The sequence below is a fragment of the Eretmochelys imbricata genome, chromosome 1, assembly GCF_965152235.1.
Source record: "Eretmochelys imbricata isolate rEreImb1 chromosome 1, rEreImb1.hap1, whole genome shotgun sequence".
NCBI lineage: Eukaryota > Metazoa > Chordata > Testudines > Cheloniidae > Eretmochelys > Eretmochelys imbricata.
The window spans coordinates 43,849,732-43,877,374 of record NC_135572.1 but is presented as its reverse complement, the minus strand read 5'-3'; the positions used below and the strand labels follow the sequence as shown (position 1 = coordinate 43,877,374).

The following is a 27,643-nucleotide window of genomic DNA, read 5'->3' as shown; positions in this document are numbered from 1 at the left end:
AGAGGTTTTGTTTGTGCTCTCTTTGTTTGTTCCCTCTGGATATATATATATATATAGAGAGAGAGAGAGACCAAGCAGGTAAACCATCTCTTGAAAAGACACCTTGAAACGATACCTCTAAAATTACAGAAATTGTAAGTAAAGGCAAGGAAATGCATTAGATTATCTTTTGTTTTAGCTTGTGAATTTTCCCTATGCTAAGAGGGAGGTTTATTCCTGTTTTTGTAACTTTGAAATTGAGCCTAGAGGGGAATCCTCTGTGTTTTAAATCTTTTTGTTACCCTGTAAAATTACCTTCCATCCTGATTTTACAGAGGTGCTTCTTTTACTTTTTTCTTTATAATAAAGTTCTTCTTTTAAGAACCTGATTGATTTTAGTGTCCTAAACATAAAGGGTCTGGTCTGTACTTTTATTAAAGGCAATTGGTTGGTATATTATTCTCAAGCCTCCCCAGGAAAGGGGGTGAAGGGACTTGGGGGGATATTTTGGGGAAATATCCTTTTTCTGAACCTTTGTCTAAATCACTTGGTAGTGGCAGCAATACTGTCCAAGGACAAGGAAAGGATTTGTGCCTTGGGGAAGTTTTTAACCTAAAATGGTAGAAATAAGCTTAGGGGGTCTTTCATGTGGGTCCCCACATCTGTACCTCAGAGTTCAGAGTGGGGAGGGAACCCTGACAAAGACCATCAACCTTGAGTTGATGGAATAAAAAAATCTCCAGTTAAGATTTGGGCTCACTCCCGCAGGTTGTGCCAAAGAAAGCACTCTTCTCTGCAATATGGTTTTCTGCCCACTAAGAACCAGTGTGAGTCTACCTAATTTGTCTACCTTAGGCTCCATGTGTAGACTCAAACCCTATTCTCTAATGAAAGGCTAAAGTCGTGTAAACTAAACAATACAGACAATAGCAATTCAGTTGTTTCAAATAGGACTGATCTTCATTCTTTCACCCATCTGTGAGAATCAACATTTGCAGAAGCTTGTGAACATTCACAAATTAAGCTATTATTTACTTTTTTAATCTTTCAACTAAAAGGGCTTGATTTTGAAGGGAAATTCTTGCCTATTTTGTGGCCCTAAACAAACAATGGGAAAACTGTATATGAATGGTTAGCTGCAGTCTGAGCTCAAGGAAGACAGAGCAATCCATTTCTCTCACCTACCTCAGAGTTCTTCAGGAAGCAGAATTATTGTTTCAGTATCCTGCATCCGATGAAGTGAGCTGTAGCTCACGAAAGCTTATGCTCAAATACATTGGTTAGTCTCTAAGGTGCCACTAGTACCCCTTTTATTTTTGCGAATACAGACTAACATGGCTGCTACTCTGAAACCTGCTTTCTTACAGGAATGGACTAGGTGGGAAGACAGGAAAGATTGCACAACATGCGTGCTGCAGTTAGGGTTACTCAGCTGGGAAGTTAATACTGTTGCAGGCTTCATTTCAGAAGGCTGTTATGTTTTTCTTTTGTATCACAAGGGTATATTACAAAAATAGTTGAGGGATCAGTTTTAGTTCTGGCCTCTATTTCCTTGAAGTAAGAGGTTTACCTACCAACTTGTTTATTCGGGACCAAATTATACCTTGAAATATCCTGTGCAACTCCCTTGTTCAAGGTAGTTACTCCAGGTAAGTCAGAGTAGAATTTATTCCTTGGTGTCAAAACTGTACATCTAGTCTTGTTCTTATGAAAGACCATATTTTCCTGCAAGAATGTTAACTTATGTTACTGCATACATAAAGGTTGTTACCCTTCCCTTTATATTTATGACAGTCTTCAACAAATAACATGAGGATCCAGTGCCGTTACTTGTTTCTCATGTTTCCTGTAGCAAGTTATAAGAATTTGCAACTGAAGCATAAATAGCTGTTGACTAAACCTATTCAAAATCCTTTATTTGCGCTAACTAAACATCTTATCAAACGCTCAACACTACAAAACTAGCTGAAAAAGATTAAATTTCCTTTCTAGACATACATCATCATTGGAGGGGAATTATTACAACTTTAATAACTTGCTTAATTTATTCTTGCTATTGTAGAAATCTGACTTAATAGTTTCAAATTTTGTAATCTTGAATAAAAATTGAATTATTCTGACTCAGAGTCATGTAATATACTGCTTGGAATCCATGGCAGAAATCCAGGAGAAGCCAGATTTTAAAAACGTTTGCCTTCCAAGATACTGCCTGAATATCTGGTTTAGTCAGGAAAAATGACCTAGAATACATATTTTAGAACAAAAGTCGCTAAAATTAGAGTGGCAACATAATTCATTTGGAAATTTTTCACAAAGCGATCAATTTATATCTACCCTCTTTGTCCCCACCCTCAAAGGAAAAGTGCACAACAGCTTCAAGAGATGAGCTCGGAAACTTAAATTCATAACATTTGCTAGACACTAAAAATCATGGACTGAAACTCTATATTTATGGCTTATTACAACGATCTATAACACACGAAACCCCTGCCACCCCCAGCAATTTTTTCCTGCTTTCCTCCCATGAGTGGAGGGGTGTTAACTGAACACTTCACCTTGAATGGCACTTTGAAATATGTTTTAACTACTTATGCTAAACAATCTGTTCCCACCTTGTATTTAGCTGTGACATTCTGAGAACATTTCCCACACCTCAAGAAGAGCTCTGTGTAAATTTGAAAGCTTGTCTCTCTCACCAGTATCATTTGCTCCAATAGAAAATATTACCTCATCCACCTTGTCTTTCTATTCACACAATAAACTTGATTCAGCATTTCACTTTTTTATAAGGCTATGTCTACACTATGGACCTTACAGTGGCACAGATGTACCAGCTGTGTTGATGTAAGGTCTTCCATGTAGCCACTCTATGCTGATGAGAAAGAGCTCTCCCGCTGGCATAATTAAACCACCCCCAATGAGCAGTGGTAGCTAGGTTGGTGGAAGTGCATACCCCACCGACATAGTGCTGTCCACAGCAGCGTTTTTGTTGGTGAAACTTATGTCGGTCAGGAATGCATTTTTTCACACCCCCGACTGACAAAAGTTTTGCCAACAAAAGTGCTAGTGTAGACAAAGCCTAAGACTTAAGCTAAGATAAAAAGTATCTTGAAGTCAATATTTTTTCTTTGGGTACAAATCTACATACTTTTTAGTTTTTGAATTAGACTGAATGGAAGTATGAAGAATGTTTATTAGATATCTGGCAAGTTTTATTTTTCTGGAAATGGTGTAAAGAAAAGGATATCGAAGAACTTTAGACACATCAATTTGTTTTGCAAACACAGTAGTTATGTTTCTTATTCAGTTTTGAAACATTTCTTGATTATTTATTTAAATACAAAGGATAAGAGACGATAACTCAGCCCGTGCAGTAACTGAGGTTCTTTGAGATGTGTGTCCCTGTGGGTGTTCCACTTCATCCCTGTGCCTTTGATCAGAGAATTTCAGCAGCAGTGAGTGTCTGGGTCATGCATGCATGGTCCCTGTCTCGCGGTGCCACTGGCGCCTCATCTAGCACATGTGTAACCTAATCTCTTCAGTTTCTTCTCTACTGTAGAGCCCAGGATTTGAACTCCGAAGTAGATGGGGAGAAGGGGGCATAGTGGAGCATCCACAGGGACACACATTGTGAAGAACCTCAGTTACTGCACAGGGTGAGTAACCCTCTCTTCTTCGAGTGATGTCCCTCTGGGTGCTCCACTTCAGATGGCTGTAGAGCAGTGTCCCACTTTGGACGGAAGGAGCTTCCGAGTTGCATGAGTGAGTGAAGATAACACTGTTAGTCCTAGCAGTGCATCTGAGCCTAAGCTCTGGACAATTGCATAGTACTTTGTGAACATGTGTTCAGAGGCCCAGATGGCAGCTCTACATATGTCTATGAGTGGAACATTGTTCAGAAAGGCTACTGAAGTTGCTATCAATCTGGTAGAATGAGTTCTGATCCCAGATGGGGGTTGCAGGTTCTTTTGCTAGTAACAGAAGTGAATGCACCCTGAGATTCATTTTGATAGTCTTTGTTTGGAGATCGCGGATCCTTTAGAATGTTCTGTAGTGGAAACGAAAAGTCTTGGGGATTTTCTGAAAGGTTTAGTTCTGTCAAGGTAGAATGCTAGTGTATGTTTGATGCCCAGATTATGTAGTTCAGAGTCCTGTGCACTCCCATGTGGTTTGGGAAAGAATGTTGGGAGATGGATTGGCTGATTTATGTGGAAGAATGAAGATATTTTAGGTATAAATTTGGGATGTGGTCTTAGGGTGACCTTGTCCTTGGAAAAAAATGGTATAAGGTGGGTGGGCCATGAGAGCCCCTAGCTCACCCACATGGAGGGCTAATGTAATAGCTACTAAAAATGCCACCCTCATTGAGAGGTGTGTTAGAGAGCATGTCGCTAAGGGTTCAAACGGGGCCTGGTGATGCACCGTAACACAAGGTTTAGGTCCCCTGGTGGTGAGGGTGCACGTATTTCAGGGTAAACATTCTGAATGCCCATAAGGAAATGTTTGATAATTGGGCGGACAAACAGCGATGTCCCGTCGATCTTATGGTGGAAGGAGGTAATAGCCGCTAAATATACTTTCATCGAATTAATGGATAGTCTAGACTGTTTCAGCTCCAGGATGTAGTCCAATATCAGTGGCAGAGGAAACTGGAGGAGTTCGTTTGTCTTGGCACCATATGGAGAACTTCTTTCATTTCTAAAGGTAAGTATTGCGCGTGGTTGATCTACTACTATTTAGTAATAAGTGTTTAACCTCTTCCGAACAGGCTAGTTCATCATGATGGAACCATATAGGAGCCATGCCTTCAGGTGAAGGCTCTCCAGGTTCTGATGGTGTACCTGTCTGGAGTTCTGTGAAAGAAGGTCCAGCTGGAGTCGGAGAATGCGTGTTGCACATACCACCATCCGCATCAAGTAAGAGTACCAAGTCTGTCTGGGCCATGTTGGGGCTATCAGTATGACTTTTGCTTTGTCGATTGTATTTTGTGTATCATCCTTGATAACAGTGGTATCCGTGGGAATGCATATAAAAGTGGTGCTTCCTGTTTTGGTTTGTCTTTTATTGGTTGCAAATTACCAGAGTACAGAGGGTCACGTGGGAGTCTTTCATCGCATGGAAGACTTCATCTGTCTTTGCAGGAACAGTTTCTGTCCATTGAACAGGAGGTCCTCTCCAGTGGACTGTATCTCCCTACGAAAGCCTGAAGAATGGAGCCTGGATGCCTGACGCATGACCACCACAGTGGCTGTGGATCTTGCTGCTGTGTCTTTCATGTCTAAGGATGTCTGTAACAGGGTTCTGGTCACAAGCTGTCCTTCAGATATAAGAGATTTAAAATGACCTGTTTTATCCCCTGGGATATCATTAATAAATTTTGAGTAGTCGCTGTGGTCATAGGAATAGACCTTGTGGCTGAAAAGGTCTAGGCATTTCTGCTTTTTGCCATTAGGCATGGACCTGTATTGTTGCTATCTACCGTGCTGACTGATGGCATCAACTATGAGAAAATTTGGTGCAGGGTGGGAAAATAGGAAATTCATACCTTTTGAGGGTACATAATATTTTTTGTCATCCCTCTTACAGATAGGTAGTATGATGGCCAGAGTCTGCCAAACTGTTGTGGCTGTTTTCATTAGTGCATCATTGATTGGGAGTGCTATTTTGGAAGTCGAGGTTTGTAGGATATCCAACAACTTATATTGTTCCTCCAAGACTTGTTCAAGAGGGATCTCTAGACCATCTGCCACCCATTTGAAGAGCTCTTGAAACTGTTTAAAATTGTCAATGGCTGTAGCTGGGGGAGGCATGATGGCCTCATCTGGGGAAGAGGATGGGTAGCAAAGGATGAGTTATGGGTAGCAAATATATAGTGTCTTGTTCTAGAGCCTCCTCACATTCCTCAGCTGTGTCCTCAGTGGGTTCTGACTGTGCAGGCACTGATGATGGTGGTGGGAATCTAATTCCCTCCCTGTAGGGGCTCAGGTGCTGCTGTGATGCCTTCTATAAGTGGCCCATGGGTCCCAGTAAGGCCAGTGTGTTGGGAACAGCATAGGTGGGCCCATCCATGGGTGGCTATACCATGGGTGCATGTCTTATCCATAATAATGCCTACGTTGTAGGGGTCCAGAGGTTGGCATTGGTCAGGCAGGGGAAGAGTGTCTTGAAGAGAAAACACCTTCTTCCACATCCTCCTCCTCCTCACTGGACAGAGGAGAGGCTAGCAGTGAATCAGATATTTCTCATACTGCGCGCACCAGAGAGCCGTTAGTGCCAAAGAGTGGTGATTCCGGTATCAACAGGACTAAAAGATCTTTATGATGAAGAAAGTGTTGCAATGCTGGTGGTTTCATTGCTGATGTATTTGGCACTGTAGGTCTTGATACGGATGGTAAAGTTGTCATCGACGGTTGTGTCGTTGCAGATGTGGTCATCAGTGCCACTGTAGCTAGCAAAATAGATGGTAGTGGCATCGCCTGTAGTGAAGGTCTGAGTGCTGCTTCCTTAAGCAGTGTCGACAGTGCCATTGTGGAGGAGGTAGGCTTGTGCTTGCCTCTCGACTCCAAGTCAGTGTGCCTGGGATCGGCAGAAGCCATTGTGTGGGCAATGCTGAAGGATCCCAGTGTCTCATAGGTACTCAGCTGTGGTGTGGTCGGTACTGAGGAAAGGGACCGAGCCAGAGACTATTTCTTTTTGGTCAGCTCTCTCTGAGGAGAAGTTGCCTCTCTTTTCCTCATTGACTTTTAAAAGAACAAGCCTTCCTCTGTGATGAGGGTGAAGTCTCCAGGGACCTTTGTCTAGAAGGGGTTTTCTGGCCAGGGTCTGAAGCCAGACACAGGGACTCTTCCATAAGAATGAGTTTGAGACGTAAGTTTCTGTCCCTTCTAGCGCAAGAATTTAGGTTTTGCAGTGGGCACATTTCTGAGAGACATACGACTCACCCAAACAGTGGATAGGCTGTCCGACACTGGCATGGTGTTCCGGAATGAAAGGCAACACTTGAATCTTGGTGAGCCAGGAATAGCTTGAATAACTGTGGTTATCACCATAAGGGTGAGTCCTAACTAATCTAAGGAAAAAGTTTGTTTTGGTTTTTTTGGTTTTGTTTAAGGGCTAGAGCAGGGATGGACAAACTACAGCCCGTGCACCGGATCCGGCCCCTCAGGGCTTTGGATCTGGCCTGCAGGATTGCCACCCCTGTGGCACCGCGCCGCTCTGGAAAGCGGCCACACTACGTCCCTGCAGCCCCGGAGTGGGGAGGGGCACGGGGGGTGCGGCAGAGCGCTCCGCATGCTGCTCTTGTCTGTGGGTACCTCCCCCAAAGCTCCCATTGGTGAGGAACGGGTCACCACGGCCAATGGCAGCTTCGGGGGAGGTACCCATAGGTGAGAGAAAGACGTGGAGCCCTGTGCCCCCCCCCACCCCAGGGGCCGCGCAGGGACATGGTTCTGGCCACTTCCCGGAGTGGCGTGGCATGGGGCCAGGGCAGGCATGCAGGGAGCCTGCCCTGGCCCCGGTGCACGCCGCTGCCACCCCAGAGCCACTCTAGGTAAGTGGCACCGGGCCAGAGCCTGAACCCCTCCTGCACCCCACCCCCCAACTCCCTGCCCTAAGCCCCCTGCCTGCACCTCACACCCCTCCTGCACCCCAACCCTCTGCCCGAGCCCCCTCCTGCACCCCACACCCCTCCTGCACCTCAACCCCCTGACCTGAGCCCCCTCATACACCCTGCACCTCTCCTCTGCCTGAACCCCTTGCCCTGAGCCGCTTCCTGCACATCTCACCCCCTCCCACACCCCACACTCTGCCCCCACACCCCAACCCCCTGCCAGCAATTTCCCCACCCAGATGTGGCCCTTGGGCCAAAAAGTTTGCCTACTCCTGGGCTAGAGTAACAGGAAAGTAACTATTAAACTAAACTACTCTAGATAAACTAGTTCAACACTAAACGAGCTAACCGTGACACTGCTGGGAACTCAGTCTCCGGCTGAGGACAGTTGAGAAGGAACAGAAGGGGTCACGTTGCGCGTGCTAGATGAGGCGCCAATGGCGCCACGAGACGGGGACTGTGCATACGCAACCCAGACGGTCGCTGTTGCTGAAATTCTCTGATTGAAGATGGAGAGACACACCAACACCTGAAATGGAGCACCCACAGTTTGAAGAAGAAACTCGATATTTACAGAAAAAGACAAAAAAATTAAGTCATCCATGTTTTGTTGCAGGATTGGGCTGAATCAACTGGGTTTTGGCGTATTATAACACAGCAACTGCACTGAAACAAAGATGTTTACTTTCTTGGTAGCAAACTTGATTAAAGAGAAAGCAAGTGGGTCAGTTTCAGCAATGAAAGTACACTTAGCTGAGCTTTCTAGATAAAAGTAGGAAAAAATGTACAAGGCCAAAAGTTGGTCCTGTTCTAATTTGAACACAATGAGCACTTACAGTGAGGTTCATAGGGAGGAGGGGGATCTCCACAAGGAACACACTCCATGTCTTGAAAGCCACCAAGCTTCGTCTTCCTGTAAAATCTAGAAGATAAAAGAACAGCTTGTAATTATTATTTTTTTATTACAGTAGAGTCTTTACTCCTGGGGAAATTCTGCACTATTGTGCGTGTGTAGAATTCATGTCCCCCACAGATTTTTTTTTCTCCATGGAAAATACATTCTGCTAGAGAGGTGTTGCAGTTTCTCCTTTCACCCACCAGGAGCTATTATGACACCAGAACAGAAGGCAGCTGGCTCAGCCAACCCCAGAGAGGGACAGGGAGAGGCTGCATTCTTCACACCTTGCTGCCTGTGCAGCCAGATGAGGAGGCATGGAATACGGTGCGGGGACAGACAGAGCAAGACATGCTGGGAGGTCACAGTCTGGGATTTAGAAGTACTAGTAGGGGTGCAGGGACACATAGGGACAGGGGCAGATGTGGCTGACTGAATGGGGGAGGTTAGGGGTCAACCAGGATCTGCATGGGAGAGGCTCCCCAACTCCCTGATAATTATTCCCCTGACCAAAAGAAACTTGTTCCATACTTCTCCCACCCATACCCAACAACCCTCCAGATTCACTCCCAGGCTCCTGCCCAGCAATTATTTCCCTCTCCCTCAGATCCTCTGTTATCCCTGACTCCCCCAAGACTTTGCACTGCTTCTGAGGGGTACGGGAAATATGTTTCTGTATTGAAGTTTAAATTAATTATTACTCAAAAGTTCTGTATTAATATGCTTACTAAGGAATCTATTTGTCAAAACACATTTCCTGAATCTTTTTTGTTGTCTGTATTGTTACAAATATACTTGCTGTCAGGTATTTTGAAATAAATTACCGAAATAATTGAAACTGGTATGATTATATTGTGTTATTTTGAAAAAATATTCAGAATTTTGCAGCATTTTAAAATATTGTGTGCAGAATTTTTAATTTTTTTGGCAAAGAATTTCCCAGGAGTAGTGTCTGGAGGGTCTAACATTATGCTATGCACTGTACAAACATACAGTAAGAGACAGTTCCTGCCCTGAAGAGATTAAATAGAAAAGACAAAGTGGGAGAGAAAACAGAAGCAGAAAGGTAAAGTGACTGCCCAAGGTCACACTGCCGGCCAGAAGCAGAGTTAGGAATAGAACCCAGGTCTTCTGAATCCCCATTCACTGCACTAGCCGTTGGACCATGATGCCTCTCTCTCCCAGAATAATATTATAATTTCTAAATTATTAGGTATAGTTAGTAGATTTAAAATAAATTTAGGAAAATTTGTGAACCTTTTAGTCCAAATAAATCATTCACATAAGAAATAAAAACTTGTGGAGATCAAATACATTTAGAGCTCAATGTCATATTTTATACAGAAACATAATAAACTTACATGCTGTGGAATCCTCTTATAGCCATACAGTAAAATCAAAATGGAATTGGTTAATCTACTAAGCATTTCTGTTTTAACTACAGCAAACAAGATATTACAAAGAAATTAATATTGACAATATGTTCTGCACTGGATATGGACATTTTCTAGTTAGAGCTATAAAGCATTGTCTGGCTCAGAATTGGAGGACCGCTTACAATATGGCTAGTTTATATAATTATGTAGAATGATATCTGAAAAGTATTAAAGTTTTTTTTTAAACGGTTACTAGCCTTTCCATAACTGTTGTTCTGTGAAATGTGTTCCTCATGTCCATTCCCATGTACGGATGTACATGCCACATGCACTGTTACTGGAAGGTTTTTCCCTCAGCGGTACCTGTCGGGTCAGATCGGCTCCGGCGCCCCCTGGAATCAAGCCTCTATGGCACTGTATATAGGAGCCTGCCACCCCTCTCATTTCTTCTTGCCAGCAACTCTGACAGAGTGGTAGAAGGGTGGGTTTGGTAATGGACATGAGCAACACATCTTGAAGAACAATGGTTATGGAAAGGTTACTAAAAGTTTTTGATTCAAGTGCTTGCTCATATCCATTCCCATGTAGGTGATTTCCAAGCAAAAGCAGGAGGTGGGTTTGGAGTCAACGACTGTAGCACTGCTCTGCCAAATCCAGCATCATTTGTAGCCTGTTGCGTGATGGCATAGTGGGTTGCAAAGGTGTGGACTGAAGACCACGTTGCCACTCTACAGATATCCTGGATGGTAATGTGTGTCACAAATACCACTGAAGATGCTTGCGCCATTGTGGAGTGTGCCAACAATGCTGGAGCAGGGACTTTTGCCAGGTCATAGCACATGTGAATATAAGTAGTAATCCATGAGGAAATTCTTTGGGCCGAGACAGGGAGGCCCTTCATCCTATCAGCCACTGCCATGAAGAGCTGAGTAGTCTTCCTAAACGATCTGGTCCTATCTATGAAGGAGGCCAGCACCCGTCTAGCAAGTGGAACCTCTGCTCCTGGCTACTGGCAGGTGGCTTCGGAACCAGACAGGGAGGAAAGTGTCCTGTTTATTGTGGAGCTGTGACACCACCTTTGGGAGGAAGGCCAGGTGGGGGTGCAGCTGGACCTCATCCTTGAAGAAAACCATGTATGAAAACCTAAATTTCTGACACACTCCTGGCCAAGGTGATGGCCACGAGGAAGGCCATCTTCCATGACAAGTAGAGCAAAGAGCATGTCGCCAAGGGCTCAAACAGTGCCCCTGTGAGTCTCAAGAGAACAAGTTAAGGTCCCAAAGCGGGACTGGCTGTCTCACCTGCAGGTACAACGTGTCCAGTCTTTTAAGAAAGCAGCTACAGAGTGCATTAGCAAAGATGGACCTGCTGCTCACGCTTGGGTGGAAGGCTGAGATAGCTGCAAGGTTCACACTAATCAAAAAGACACCGACAGCCCTTGCTGTTTTAGATGTAACAAATGTCCAGAATGCACGGTATTGTCGTTTGCATGGGCAAGATCCCTTTCTGTCCTGCCCAGATTGAGAACCTTTTCCATTTCACTAGGTAGGTGGCCCTGTTGGATAACTTTCTGCTACCTAACAGAAATTCCTGAACTGGACCTGAGGATGCTAACGCTGAAGGATTCAGCCATGAAGCTTCCAAGCCATCAGGTGAAGGAACTCATGGCTCAGATGAAGGAGATGTCCACGGTCCTGGGAGATCAGGTCTGGAAACAGCAGTAGGGTGATTGGCTTTTTGCCCGAGAGCTCCAGGAGCATGGTGAATCAATGCTGGCATAGCCAGGCCAGTTGTACCAGGATGAGGCTCGCTCCATCACCTTTGACCTTCAGCAGGACCCTGTGTATGAGCGAAATGAATAGTACTTCCAGGGGAGAAGGAACGCATCTGCGAGCGAGCCTGGACTGTGATTCTCAAAGGAGCAGAACTGCAAACACTTCCTCTTGTACCTTGTCACAAATCGGTCTATCTGGGGAGTTCCCCACCTCTGGAAAATGCCCCTCATGACTTCCAAACAAAGGAACCATTTGTGATTGGAGAAGGACCTGCTGAGACGATCTGCTAACTTGCTCTGGGCCCCCACAAGGTAGGAAGCCTCAAGGTGAATTGAGTGGATTACGCAGAACTCCCATAGGAGGGCTTCCTGACATAGGTGAGAGGAGCGCTCTCTACCCTGTCTGTTTATATAGAGACATGCGAGACATGTTGGGGGGGTTCGAGACATGCGAGATTTTTTTAGAAGGTAAATAATCGAAAACACAAATTAAGCACAGGCACATAAGAACAACTACTTTGTTTCATCAAACCTATGTATTTATTAACATTATACATTTTTTAACAATTACTGTAATACACAAAGTTTTTAAATTTTCAAGTTTTTAAGCTAATTGCAGTGCAATTTTTGATAAGGGCTGCAGAGCTCTGGGCCCAGGCCAGGAGCAGAGCCCTGGGCTGGCTGCCAGTACCCCAAACCAGCAGGAGGGCTGAGCAGGGCCAGAGGCACGGATCCTGGCTGGCAGGGGGCTGGGTGGTTGGAACCCCAGACCAGCAGCAGGCTGAGTGGGGCAGATGGCTGGGACCCCGGCTGGCAAGGGGCCAGCGGCAGGAGCTCCAGACCATCTGTGGGCTGAGCGGGGCTGGCAGACAGATCTCCAGACCGATGGCGGGTTGAGCGGCTCAGCCCACCGCCGGTCTGTGGTTCTGTCCGGCGACTCCTGCCAGCCGGGGTCCCCGCCACCGGCCCCGCTCAGCCTGATGCCAGCCTGGGATTCTGTTCACCCAGGCAGGCAGCGGGCTGAGTGGGGCCAGCGGCCAGGACCCTGGCTGGCATCAGCGTGCCAGTAAAAATCGGTTTGCGTGCCACCTTTGGCACACATGCCACAGGTAGCTGACCCCTGATATAGAACATCGCTGTTGTGTTGTCTGTAAGCACCAACATATACCTCTAATTGGGGCTGGAACATTTGGCAAGCAATGCACACCAATGAGTTCTCTTTCACATTGATGTGTAGCATGAGCTCCTCCTGAAACCAGGGGCCTTGAGTCCTGAGGGCCCCTGGATGAGCTCCCCGTTCCAGTTCGGAAGCATTGGTGACTAGAGACATCGACGGTTTTGGACTCCTGAATAGAACGCCTGCGCAAACCACCTCTGGGGGCAACCACAAGAGGAGGGCATTGAAGTGTGAGCACTTTATCCAGGCAGTCCTGGCCTGACTGGTACACTGTCACTCGCCAGGCCTGAAGCAGTCTGAGTCTCAAACTCATGTGCTTTACCACATATGTGCACTATGCCATGTGCCCCAGGAGCTTTGGGCAGGTCCTCGCAGTGGTAGTGGGATGTTTCCTGAGGTTCTCTATGATTGAGCTCAGTGTCTGTAACCTGGCTTCTGGTAAGAAGGTCTTGGCCTGGATTGAGTCAAGAACGGGCCCTGTGAACTCAAACCTTTAGATGGGGATAAGGGTCAACTTTTGTGCATTCAACAACAGGCCTAACCTCTGGAAGGTTGACAATATTAATTGAATGTGTGCTTCCACCTGACCTCTGGACCAGCCTCTGACCAGCCAGTCATCGAGGTAGGGATACACCTGTACTCTTTGTTTTCTCAGAAAGGCCGCAACTACCACCAGGCACTTTGGGAAGACCTGAGGGGCCATATATAGGCTGAAAGGCAATACTGTGAACTGGTAGTGCACCTGCCCCACAACGAACCACAGGAATTGTCTGTGGTCTGGGACTATGGATATGTGAAAATATGCATCCTTCAGGTTGAGGGTAACATACCAGTCTCCTGGATCTAAAGAGGGATAATGGAGGCCAGGGAGACCATGTGATACTTCAGCTTCTTCATGAATTTGTTGAAGTTTTGAAGATCCAGAATGAGTCTGAGACTGCCATTGGGGATTAGGAAATATCAGGAGTAAACCCCCTTCCCCTTAACTCCAGAAGAACCTCCTCTACTGCTACCTCTTGCACGAGCATTCGCACCTCCTGAATTAGAAGTTGCTTGTGAGAAGGGTCCCTAAAGAGGGACGGGGAGGGAGGGCGAGGAGGGGAAGAACTGAATTCCAGAGTATATCCTAGTCCTATTATATCCTAGTCCTACCGTGCAAGGCACCCAGTGGTTTGAGGTGATATGGGCCCATGCCCCGATAGAAGTGGGATAGCTGGTCCACAAAGATAGTGGATCCAGGTTTAGCTCTGATACGCCATCCTTGGGTGCACCCTCAAAACGCCTGCTTGGCACTAGCCAACTGCCTGGTGGGCCCAGATCCCTGGGTTAAGGAAGGTTGGGGAGGAGGCCTCCTCTTGTAATTCCTGCATTGCTTCCTACCATAGACCTGCCTCGGTTGTGACTGGTAGAACCAAGGTAATGGTTGCGGTTTGAAATGTTTTCTCAACAGGGCCAAGGTGTGCAGATCCAAAGATTTCAGCACAGCCCTGGAGTCCTTCAAGCTGTGCAGCTTAGCATCTGTTTGCTCAGAAAATAGCACTGTGCCTTCAAAAGGCAGGGCTTGGATAGTCTGAGGCACATCATGAGGGAGGCCCAAGGCCTGTAGCCAAGAGGATCTTCGCAAAACAACTGCTGAGATGGCTACGTCCAGAGACACCTGTAGGGACGCCTTGGCCACTGCCCTACCCTTCTTGACCAAGGCTAAAAATTCTGCTCTGGACTCCTGGGGCAATAACTTTGTCATTGCTCCCTAGTATTAAAATCGTATTGGCTAAGGAGCACCTGTTGATTTGCAACGTGAAGCTGGAGCCCCCTTGTAGCATAGATATTCCTGCCAAAGAGGTCCAGCTTTTTGGCGTCCTTAGCCTTCGGGGTAGGACCCCGCTACCCTTGTCACCCTTGCTCATTTACTTCTGAGACTACTAGGTACCCAGGAGGGGAGGAATGTAAAGATATTCAAACCCCTTCAGTGGAACAAAGTATTTTCTCTCCACCCTCTTTGCCGTAGGGTACAGAGAGGATGGAGTCTACCACACGCCTTGACTGGTTCTAAAATGGCACTATTCAGGGCAGGGCTACCAAAATGTCCACCAAGGTGTGGAGGACTCTGTAACTTCCTTCACCTGGATCCACAGGTTTGGGCAACCCTTTTTAGCAGCTCCTGAGGGGCCTTGTGGTCAACTCAAGTGAGTGCCCTTGAGGTTCCTGCACCCACCTTGTCCGGTGAGGAGGAAAGAGGATCCTAGGACCAGTACCGGTCTTTGTTCTTGTCCATTTGCTTCTGATGGGTCCCTTGATACTGGTCCCTGAAGCATGGTACCTGGCTTGGTGCCTTGGTCCAGTCCCTGCATCGCTAGAAGAGGTGGTAGTGGCGGGGCTTTATTCTCCGAGGCCACCAAATAGGGCCTCCTTGACTAAGTTCCTTGGGCCTGATGAAAAGCCCACGGAGTCCAAAAGGGCCATTGCATTGGCATTTGCCATTGTGCTGGCCAGCCTGTAGGTGGGAATCCTTGGTTCATATCATTCATTCAGTACCGTTGGTGCAACCGATTCCGGTTCCTTCTTGAGGCATAGGACTCAGTCTCTGAGTCTGATGCCAAGGATTCACTATGCGAGATGACGGCAGGGCAGTGCCGGATGTTGCCTGCATGTGGTGCTGGGCTGGGGGAGACCGATGCTGCTGCCTTATTGCCGGCTTTCCTTTGGATGGCACCTGGGGCATCAGTACCACAATTGTCCTTGCTTCTGGTGCTGGCTCGTGCCTAGATGGTGTTACTGGGAGGGGCATCAGATCCCGTGTTGCCTGGAACACCTTAGTTGCAGACAGGAGCGCCAGCCCTGCACTCCTATGGCTCTCTGTCGGGGGAGAGTCCAATAGCATTGGACTTGACAGCTCTCTCTCTGGGCTGGAGTCAATGGTGCCACAGCAGCAGTCATTGAGCCAGAGTGGCCCTGGGTGGATCTCACTCTGCCAGAGTCCTTATGACTGGCAGGCTTTGGGGTAGAGGAGTGCCCCTTGTCTGTTTTACACTGTTTCTTGCGCAGTACTGGAAAATGGGAGCAGTGCTGGATGCTCTCCTGCACGGACTTCCTCTGTACTGGTGAACTGTGGAAGTGCTGGGAGCCATGCAACGCTGATGAGGAGTCTCTTCTCAGTGCTGGGCTGCGGTGCCTGTCCCTCATGGAAGCTGGCACACTCCTCAAAGAGGCAGAAGTGCTCGGGGCCGAGTAGGGGTGACCCGGCTCCAAGGGATGAAGAGACACCTCCATCAGGAGGAACTTAAGTCTCTGCTCCCTTTCCTTTTGCGTCTGGGGCTTAAATCCTCTACAGATCCTGCAATGATCACGCAGGTGAGATTCGCCCAAACACTTTGGTTGAGTGGGGATCACTGAGAGGCATAGGCTTGTGGCAAGCCTTGCACGACTTAAACCCTGGAGACTGAGGCATGCCCCGATGCCGCGGTGGGAAAGAACCCCATTAAGCAGGGTCCTACTCTATACTAACAACTATTAACTAACTGCAAACACTGACTACTAACATTTTATAACTATTTACAGGAAAAAATACAAAGAAGTCCACTGGGGAGAGCACTCGCAGAGCAAAAACAAGCAGTTCCAGCAATTGTCACAGGCGGAAAGAAGGAAGTGAGGGGCGGCAGGCTCCTATACACAGCATCGTGAAGGCATGACTCCAGGCGGCACTGGAGATGACACAAAATATACCACTCAGAAAAACCGTTCGGCAATAGTGTACGCAGTGTGTGCACACATACATGGGAATGGACATGAGCAAGCACTTGAAGAACATGCAAAACCTTCAGAAAAGCAAGATGATTCTCTCAAACACAATTCTGTTGTGAACTGTACAAGAAATGAACTAGGAGGATGTTTATGTTACAAAACTCATCAAAGAATGAATGTGAAGTAGCCAAGTCACCCTATGATCCATGTTTCACCCTCACTCCATTCCTTTTTGTGCTGTCACTCATATCATATTTAAATTCTAGACTGTAAGCTTTTGGGGGCAGGGACCTGTCTATTTATTTATGAGGCACTTAGCACATCTGTGGGCATGGTACAAATAAAATAAGATAAATCTACAACTTGAATCTGTCACCCATGTTAGAGCTTATTCACAAACAAAGCATGGGGCATGGGTCACTTGCTGGGGGATTCTCTGCTCCTTGAAGTCTTTAAACCATGATTTGAGGACTTCAATAGCTCAGACATAGGTGAGAGGTTTATTGCAGGAGTGGGTGAGTGAGATTCTGTGGCCTGCATTGTGCAGGAGGTCAGACTAGATGATCATAATGGTCCCTTCTGATCTTAATATCTATGAATCTATAAGCTAAGTAAAGCAAGGTGAGGCAATACACAGGGTTGAAACATAGGGCATGAGGAGTAAGTCAGATGGCTGGGGTCAGCAAACAACAGGGATGGCTATGTGGAGGAACAAATGAACAAAAAATAAACAAAGAAAAAATTCCTGAATGAGACTTTAGGAACTTTGCTATTGATTTTGTGCACAATGCTCAGATGCTAGCTATGGTGATGGGCATCGGGATACAATCTTAAGACAGATAAGAGAAGTAGCAGAGGATATATGAGAACTTCCTAACTTGCTTTTGAGACTTTGGTTTTAAAATAAACTGTGCCAGAGTATAACAGCATATAACACCTCAACAACTTATTTAGTTTTGTTTCAAGCCTTGTACTAGGTTTGAATCATGTAAGTTGTGATTTCTTCAAAGCAACTTCCTGGATTAAATGTTTACTTTGATGTGACTAGCACACTTATGATCTATCTAAAATAACACGAAGTACTGATTGTACTGGCACCAAGTTGGTGATCATGTGATTGCCTACAAATCAGACATTTTTTAATATTTAAAAAACCCATTATCGATGAACCCATTAAAATAAAATATATCAACAGCTCAACAAACTAGTATGATGCTGTGATATGAACAGGGGAAGCACACATTAGATAGAATAGAAGGATGTTAAAAGCCAGGATGCAACTGCAATACAGACCATTGCTGAGATGCAAAATTTAATTCTCCTTAATCATAGGCTAAACCATTTGGCTAGTTATGCTTTTCATAGTCTTTAAATTCGTCATTTTTTATTATGATTAATTCCTCTCTCTTTATTTTCTCTATTGAATATATCTCATATTATTTAAACAACTGGAATTGTTGTTGCTTAGGCATTGCTAAGTGTTCCTAGAGGAAGAAAACTCACTTCTGGATTCATTGGAGACAGAGTAGGGATAGAGGTAAAAGTTTGCGCACTCTCTCAAAGGTACAGGTAGCCCACATCCCAAAGGTGCTAAAAAACTGCCTGTAGTTGGTATAGGTATGTGTGAAAGCCTAATTAGGAGCCCTTTAGTGATGGAATAAAATACATGACTCACATGTAAGACAATGATCTGAATTGCTATACAATTGCCAAGAAGGAATAAAATGGTGACTTAGTCCTTGGCAATTATTTATTGTATTTATTATGGTATTGCCTAGGGTCACCAATCATTGATCAGGATCCTGAGGTACTAGGTGCTGTAAAAACAAATCACAAAAACAGCCCCTGCCACAGATATCTTAGAATCTAGTTTTACAAATGGATGAGACAGATTGATAGTGTGGGACTAAGAAGATGAGACAAACTCAGCAAGGTCTCTGAAATAACCATAAGTCCCAGTTTGTCACTTGCTTAGTTAAAAGGAGATTCCCAACACTGATGCCATGTTGATGAATTGATCTGTTCATTTATTTGACCAATTCTCCGTGAATTTTGTCCAGATCCCTTAATGTTCAACAGTTGACAACCACCAAGATCACACTCACTGATTCATCAACTTAGTGTAAGAATAAGGAGGACTGAGCACAAGCCATCACCACCAGTCTTGAGTTAAAAATATTAAATATGAATGTCATAAATATAAAGGGAAGGGTAAACCCCTTTGAAATCCCTCCTGGCCAGGGGAAAGCTCCTCTCACCTGTAAAGGGTTAAGAAGCTAAAGGTAACCTCGCTGGCACCTGACCAAAATGACCAATGAGGAGACAAGATACTTTCAAAAGCTGGGAGGAGGGAGAGAAACAAAGGGTCTGTGTCTGTCTATATGCTGGTCTTTGTCGGGGATAGACCAGGAATGGAGTCTTAGAACTTTTAGTAAGTAATCTAGCTAGGTATGTGTTAGATTATGATTTCTTTAAATGGCTGAGAAAAGAATTGTGCTGAATAGAATAACTATTTCTGTCTGTGTATCTTTTTTGTAACTTAAGGTTTTGCCTAGAGGGGTTCTCTATGTTTTTGAATCTAATTACCCTGTAAGATATCTACCATCCTGATTTTACAGGAGGGATTTCTTCATTTCTATTTACTTTTATTTTTATTAAAAGTCTTCTTGTAAGAAACTGAATGCTTTTTCATTGTTCTCAGATCCAAGGGTTTGGGTCTGTGGTCACCTATGCAAATTGGTGAGGCTTTTTATCCAACATTTCCCAGGAAAGGGGGGGTGCAAGTGTTGGGAGGATTATTCATTGTTCTTAAGATCCAAGGGTCTGGGTCTGTAGTCACCTAGGCAAATTGGTGAGGCTTTTTACCAAACCTTGTCCAGGAAGTGGGGTGCAAGGTTTTGGGAAGTATTTTGGGGGGAAGGACGCATCCAAACAGCTCTTCTCCAGTAACCAGTATTAGTTTGGTGGTGGTAGCGGCCAGTCCAAGGACAACGGGTGGAATATTTTGTACCTTGGGGAAGTTTTGACCTAAGCTGGTAAAGATAAGCTTAGGAGGTTTTTCATGCAGGTCCCCACATCTGTACCCTAGAGTTCAGAGTGGGGGAGGAACCTTGACATGGTGGCATAGTGGTGGGATTAACCTGAAATCATTTTGAGATCCAGTTGAGATTTTTTGAACTAGAAATACAGATTTTAAAAAGGAAATTTTTTTTTTCCTTTGGAAAGGAAGTCCAGAAAGCAGCTGAAACTGAAAGCAGCTTGTTTTTTCTCTGCTTTGTGACCAAGCAGAGACAAAAGGGGATTATTTTTGTGAATTGCAGGTTTTCTTTGCCTGGAGGCAGGGTACTTAACTCCTGCAGGGAAATTCACAGTCTTCCAACCCAGAGTTTTTTTTCTTTTCTTCCTAAAAGTAAATAGGGGGTGTGTGTTCCACCCATTTGCTTTTTCTTTGGGCTGGGTAAGCAGGTTTCCAAGTAGTTGGAGGTTTTTTGCTTTAATTTGGGCCCAGAGCAGAGACAAGGGAATTGTCTTTTTCTGTAGGCTGACAATCACTATCAGAGAATAGGTATTCTATTCCAGCACAGCAAAATTTTACAGCCAAGTTTTGTTTGTTTATTTCTAAACCTCGGGTGTAAAGTTAGTTAAAAACAGAGAGGTTAGAATGACCAAATCCGCAGCTCGACTACAGCTGGAATTAGCCAAATTTCAGGCTGAGGAAAAACAAAGGGAACATGAAAGACAGATAGAACTCATGCGGCTGAAGAAGGAGGAGAAGGAAGAAGAGAGGAAGCATGTGGAGGAGGAGAAGGAAAAAGAGAGGAAGCATGTGGAGGAGGTGGAGAGGATAAAGGCCCGGCAGAATATACCAACAAACCCTAGCAATCCTTCTCCAGGTACCACTTCCCATCCCAGAAAGTTCCCCACCTACAAGGCAGGTGATGATACTGAGGCCTTCTTAGAAAACTTCGAAAGGGCCTGCCTTGGGTACAACATCTCTACTGATCAATACATGGTAGAGCTGAGGCCGCAGCTCAGTGGACCCTTAGCTGAGGTGGCAGCTGAAATGCCTAAAGAACACATGAACAAGTATGAACTGTTTAAATCCCAGGCGAGAGTCAGAATGGGGATAACACCCGAGCAGTCTCGTCGGAGGTTCAGAGCCCTAAGGTGGAAACCAGACATGTCATTTACCCGACATGCCTACCACATTGTGAAACATTGGGATGCCTGGATATCAGGAGCAAGTGTTGAATCTCCAGAAAATTTGCCCTTCCTAATGCAAATGGAACAATTCTTAGAGGGTGTTCCTGAGGAAATAGAAAGATACATCCTAGATGGGAAACCCAAAACTGTAATCGAGGCAGGAGAGATTGGAGCCAGATGGGTGGAGGTGGCAGAGAAGAAGAAAACTGGTCGCAGTTGGAGCGGAGACCAGAAGGAACCACCCCAGACCACACCCTACTACCGGGGGCCGCCCAAGGCCCCACCTACCTCCCAAAGAACCCTCCAGACCCCTTATCGTCCCGCCACCCCGTTCTCCAGCAACCCTCCTCGCCCCAGTGACCCGTCAGCTGGACGATGTTTTAAATGTAACGAGCTGGGGCATGTAAAGGCCAACTGCCCCAAGAACCCCAACAGATTACAGTTCATTGCACTGGAATCACACCAGAGGTCCGCAGGCCCAGATACCTCCCAGATACCCTTGGAGCGGAGGGAAACTGTGAGTGTGGGCGGGAAGAAGGTCACCGCGTGGAGGGACACTGGAGCACAAGTGTCAGCTATCCATGCTTCCTTAGTGGACCCCAATTTAATCAACACAGAGATCCAAGTGACGATTCAACCCTTCAAGTCCAACTCTTTCAATTTGCCTACAGCCAAGTTGCCTGTCCAGTACAAGGGCTGGTCAGGAATGTGGACTTTTGCAGTCTATGATGATTATCCCATCCCCATGCTATTGGGGGAAGACTTGGCCAATCATGTGAAGCAGGCCAAGAGGGTGGGAACGGTCACCCGCAGCCAGGCTAAACAAGCCGTGAGGCCTAGCTCTGTTCCGGAAACTTCTATCAGGACCCGGTCAGAAGTGATGGACCCGGACCCCAGGCCAATGTCTGCAACAGTAGTAGTGGATCCAGTCCCAGAGACCCAGACGGAACCAGTCCCAGAACCGGAACCAGCCGAACAACCAACACCAGACCCCGTGTCAGCACTGAATCCAGTACTTGCAACCTCAACACCAGAGGGCCCCACCGAACCTGAACTGGCAGTAGCCGATAACCCTACACAAGAGGCTCAGCCGGAGCCTGAATCCCAACATAGTGCACCAGTGGAGAGCGTTTCACAGTCAACAGAAACAGCTCCATCCCCTATATCGCTTCCCGAGGGACCAAGCCTAGGTCCCCAATCCAATGAGGAACTGATGTCTCCAGCATCAGGGGAACAGTTCCAGACCGAACAGGAAGCAGATGAAAGCCTCCAGAGAGCTTGGACGGCGGCACGGAGCAACCCACCGCCTCTCAGCTCTTCTAATCGATCCAGGTTTGTTGTAGAAAGAGGACTTTTATACAAGGAAACTCTTTCTGGGGGACACCAGGAAGACTGGCATCCTCAGAGACAGTTGGTAGTTCCAACTAAATACCGGCCCAAGCTCTTGAGCTTAGCACACGATCACCCTAGTGGCCATGCTGGGGTGAACAGGACCAAAGACCGTTTGGGGGGGTCATTCCACTGGGAGGGAATGGGCGAGGATGTTTCTACCTATGTCCAGTCTTGTGAGGTGTGCCAAAGAGTGGGAAAACCCCAAGACCAGGTCAAAGCCCCTCTCCAGCCACTCCCCATCATTGAAGTTCCATTTCAGCGAGTAGCTGTGGATATTCTGGGTCCTTTTCCGAAAAAGACAGCCAGAGGAAAGCAGTACATACTGACTTTCATGGATTTTGCCACCCAATGGCCGGAAGCAGTAGCTCTAAGCAACACCAGGGCTAAAAGTGTGTGCTAGGCACTAGCAGACATTTTTGCCAGGGTAGGTTGGCCCTCCGACATCCTCACAGATGCAGGGACTAATTTCCTGGCAGGAACTATGAAAAACCTTTGGGAAGCTCATGGGGTAAATCACTTGGTTGCCACTCCTTACCACCATCAAACAAATGGCATGGTGGAGAAGTTTAATGGAACTTTGGGGGCCATGATACGTAAATTCGTAAATGAGCACTCCAATGATTGGGACCTAGTGTTGCAGCAGTTGCTCTTTGCCTACAGAGCTGTACCACATCCCAGTTTAGGGTTTTCCCCATTTGAACTTGTATATGGCCGTGAGGTTAAGGGGCCATTGCAGTTGGTGAAGCAGCAATGGGAGGGATTTACACCTTCTCCAGGAACTAACATTCTGGACTTTGTAACCAACCTACAAAACACCCTCCGAACCTCTTTAGCCCTTGCTAGAGCAAACTTACAGGATGCTCAAAAAGAGCAAAAAGCCTGGTATGATAAACATGCCAGAGAGCGTTCCTTCAAAGTAGGAGACCAGGTCATGGTCTTAAAGGCGCTCCAGGCCCATAAAATGGAAGCATCGTGGGAAGGGCCATTCACGGTCCAGGAGCGCCTGGGAGCTGTTAATTATCTCATAGCATTCCCCACCTCCAACCGAAAGCCTAAGGTGTACCATATTAATTCTCTAAAGCCCTTTTATTCCAGAGAATTAAAGGTTTGTCAGTTTACAGCCCACGGAGGAGACGATGCTGAGTGGCCCGAAGGTGTCTACTATGAAGGGAAATGTGGTGGTGGTGTGGAAGAGGTGAACCTCTTCATGACCCTTGGGCGTATGCAGCGACAGCAGATCCAGGAGCTGTGCACTAGCTACGCGCCAACGTTCTCAGCCACCCCAGGACTGACTGAACGGGCATACCACTCCATTGACACAGGTAATGCTCACCCAATTAGGGTCCAACCTTACCGGGTGTCTCCTCAAGCTAAAACTGCTATAGAACGGGAGATCCAGGATATGTTACAGATGGGTGTAATCTGCCCCTCTGAAAGTGCATGGGCATCTCCAGTGGTTCTAGTTCCCAAACCAGATGGGGAAATACGTTTTTGCGTGGACTACCGTAAGCTAAATGCTGTAACTCGCCCAGACAACTATCCAATGCCACGCACAGATGAACTATTAGAGAAACTGGGACGGGCCCAGTTCATCTCTACCTTGGACTTAACCAAGGGGTACTGGCAGGTACCGCTAGATGAATCTGCCAAGGAAAGGTCAGCCTTCATCACACATCTCGGGCTGTATGAATTTAATGTACTCCCTTTCAGGCTGCGAAATGCACCCGCCACTTTCCAAAGACTTGTAGATGGTCTCCTAGCGGGATTAGGAGAATATGCAGTCGCCTACCTTGACGATGTGGCCATATTTTCGGATTCCTGGGCAGACCACCTGGAACATCTACAAAAAGTCCTTGAGCGCATAAGGGAGGCAGGACTAACTGTTAAGGCTAAGAAGTGTCAAATAGGCCTAAACAGAGTGACTTACCTTGGACACCAGGTGGGTCAAAGAACTATCAGCCCCCTACAGGCCAAAGTGGATGCTATCCAAAAGTGGCCTGTCCCAAAGTCAAAGAAACAGGTTCAATCCTTCTTAGGCTTGGCCGGTTATTACAGACGATTTGTACCGCAATACAGCCAAATCGCTGCCCCACTGACAGACCTAACCAAAAAGAAACAGCCAAATGCTGTTCAGTGGACCGGAAAGTGTCAGAAGGCCTTTAACAAGCTTAAAGCGACACTCATGTCTGACCCTGTACTAAGGGCCCCAGACTTTGACAAACCGTTCCTAGTAACCACAGATGCATCCGAGCGTGGTGTGGGAGCAGTTTTAATGCAGAAAGGACCTGATCAAGAATTCCACCCTGTAGTGTTTCTCAGCAAAAAACTGTCTGAGAGGGAAAGCAACTGGTCAGTCACTGAAAAAGAATGTTATGCCATTGTCTACGCTCTGGAAAAGCTATGCCCATATGTTTGGGGACGGCGTTTCCACCTGCAAACCGACCATGCTGCACTAAAGTGGCTTCACACCGTCAAAGAAACTAACAAAAAACTTCTTCGGTGGAGTTTAGCTCTCCAAGATTTTGATTTTGACATCCAACACATCTCAGGAGCTTCTAACAAAGTGGCTGATGCACTCTCCCGTGAAAGTTTCCCAGAATCAACTGGTTAAAATCGTCCTTGAGATGTGGAAAATATTGTTAGTCTTTATGTACTTGGTAGTATATTTAGAGATGCATGTGTCTTATTAACTGTTTTTCCTAGAGCTCCAGGAAGAAATCCCAGCCAGTGTTTCGCCCTAGCTGAGATTTGGGGGGCGTGTCATAAATATAAAGGGAAGGGTAAACCCCTTTGAAATCCCTCCTGGCCAGGGGAAAGCTCCTCTCACCTGTAAAGGGTTAAGAAGCTAAAGGTAACCTCGCTGGCACCTGATCAAAATGACCAATGAGGAGACAAGATACTTTCAAAAGCTGGGAGGAGGGAGAGAAACAAAGGGTCTGTGTCTGTCTGTATGCTGGGTCTTGGCCGGGGATAGACCAGGAATGGAGTCTTAGAACTTTTAGTAAGTAATCTAGCTAGGTATGTGTTAGATTATGATTTCTTTAAATGGCTGAGAAAAGAATTGTGCTGAATAGAATAACTATTTCTGTCTGTGTATCTTTTTTGTAACTTAAGGTTTTGCCTAGAGGGGTTCTCTATGTTTTTGAATCTAATTACCCTGTAAGATATCTACCATCCTGATTTTACAGGGGGGATTTCTTTATTTCTATTTACTTCTATTTTTTATTAAAAGTCTTCTTGTAAAAAACTGAATGCTTTTTCATTGTTCTCAGATCCAAGGGTTTGGGTCTGTGGTCACCTATGCAAATTGGTGAGGCTTTTTATCCAACATTTCCCAGGAAAGGGGGGGTGCAAGTGTTGGGAGGATTGTTCATTGTTCTTAAGATCCAAGGGTCTGGGTCTGTAGTCACCTAGGCAAATTGGTGAGGCTTTTTACCAAACCTTGTCCAGGAAGTGGGGTGCAAGGTTTTGGGAAGTATTTTGGGGGGAAGGACGCGTCCAAACAGCTCTTCCCCAGTAACCAATATTAGTTTGGTGGTGGTAGCGGCCAGTCCAAGGACAACGGGTGGAATATTTTGTACCTTGGGGAAGTTTTGACCTAAGCTGGTAAAGATAAGCTTAGGAGGTTTTTCATGCAGGTCCCCACATCTGTACCCTAGAGTTCAGAGTGGGGGAGGAACCTTGACAATGAATAATCAAGGATGTGCAGTGGCCTTGGGGTAGCAGGGGTAAGCAAACAAATATTTTGGCCAGTGTTGAAGAAGATAAATCATATGTTCATAAATTCATGCCCAATAGTCCTAACAATCTAGACCTGATGGTAGCTATGGAATGAATCTGTACACCATAAGAAATAGCACTGTGATCCTGAAAAGACCTATACATGCACTCAACTTTACACAGAGAAACTGCATTGATCTCATTGGAACTACTCAGAGTGTGTAAACTTGAGCATGTAAACAAGTCTTTGCAGAATCAGGGCATAAATGATTAATATTCTCAGTTGCTATAATGACCACTTATAACTTATCAAACCTCAGTCCAGACACTGCCTCAAGCTATACTGTACTGGGGTGGGGGGGGTGGAGGTGGGGAATCAGGCACAAACAAGATGGGCCCCAACCCAAGTCACTCAAGTTAACAGGACTCTTTCAACTCATTTCAAGGGATCAGGTCTCATAAGTATAATTCAATCTCTCACTGTTGTAGCCATTATTTTTCAACACTCCCCCATTTTTTCATTCTTTGCTGCTGTAGATTGAAAACTTCTTGGGCAGGGAATCTGTAGCTTTATTACTTTGTAAAGCAAAAATGCATATACATATAAATAGTAAGTTTTACTCCTTCTTGGTAAGGTTTTCAAATGGGTATTCTAGCTGAGTAACACAACCTATTTAAATCCTATAGAAATCCTATTTCTAGAGACCATGGGAATTAGAACTAGAAATGAGTATCAACTTTCAATCATGATAAGAAAATATAAAGATCTAGTTCTTTCTCACTTACATTAAACCATTGCAGGTAATTCATAGTACACTCTGTAAATGATATCAATATTAGTGACTATATGCATTCATAGGACCAAATTGTGCCTTTAGTGGTGGGTGACATCCCATTCAAAGTAAGGAATAAGCATGCACACTGAGCACAGAATTTAGTTCCCTATTACCAAATCTTAGGATGTAAAAACCTGATGACTAAACATATTTAATATTTTTCAGAAGTAAAAAAATATATCATAAATATCACAGTGATAATGAGACGTGTTAGGGTTAACCCACAAATAAAATTTCAAGATTAAAGAGACTTCCTCAGAATTTCAAAAATATTTTTACTTCAGTGTTGGGGTGATAATATATTTATAATAATTTTTAAATTCGTTTGGAGAGGTAAGAGGAAGAAGTCAAATTGGAACTTATTTGCAGCTTGGAAATGTCTAATCAGATGTTGATTTCTTTAAGAAATAACAACAGTAATAATAATACTTAGCATTTTATCGCACCTTGTATTCAAAGCACTGTACAGACACTGATGAACTACTCCTCACAATACTCCTGTGAGGTAGGTGGGTAAGTATTATTATCCCCATCTTACAAGTGGGAAAACAGATAAGTGAAGTGATTTGCTCAGGGCCATACACTAAATTGTTAACAGTGTCAGAATTAGTACTTTGGATTTTCTGACTCCCAATTACGTACTCATTTCTCCAAATCACCCAAACAAATAAATATTAATGCAAATTGTTTTAAATTTTGTATTTCAAGTTTCATCTACAGAAATTGACTCACCCTGGTAAGCAATCGCCACAGACTGCATTGCTGGTGGCAGAACAGTTGGACTTCTGAAACCGGTTAACTACTGCACAGTCCAGACAAGGTTTGCACTTCTGAAATCCCCAGTCCTCCTTGAATCTGTTTAGCCTGCATGTCATGCACTGTGCATCCTCCCCATATCCAAAGCCGCATTCCTGCAGGGATTAACAAGCAATAGCAAGCTA

At 45.4% G+C, this 27,643-nt stretch overlaps 1 protein-coding gene across 1 annotated transcript in view; it reads right to left on the bottom strand.

Moving 5' to 3' along the window:
- TNFRSF19 (TNF receptor superfamily member 19) overlaps nucleotides 1-27,643 on the bottom strand; it is a 105,697-nt gene that overhangs the window by 44,430 nt on the left and 33,624 nt on the right. Inside the window, exons 3-4 of the mRNA XM_077806120.1 lie at nucleotides 27,435-27,613; nucleotides 8,425-8,510 (exon numbers count right to left, since the gene is read on the bottom strand). Coding sequence (XP_077662246.1) covers nucleotides 8,425-8,510; nucleotides 27,435-27,613 — 265 coding nt within the window. The remainder of the gene's footprint in view (nucleotides 1-8,424; nucleotides 8,511-27,434; nucleotides 27,614-27,643) is intronic.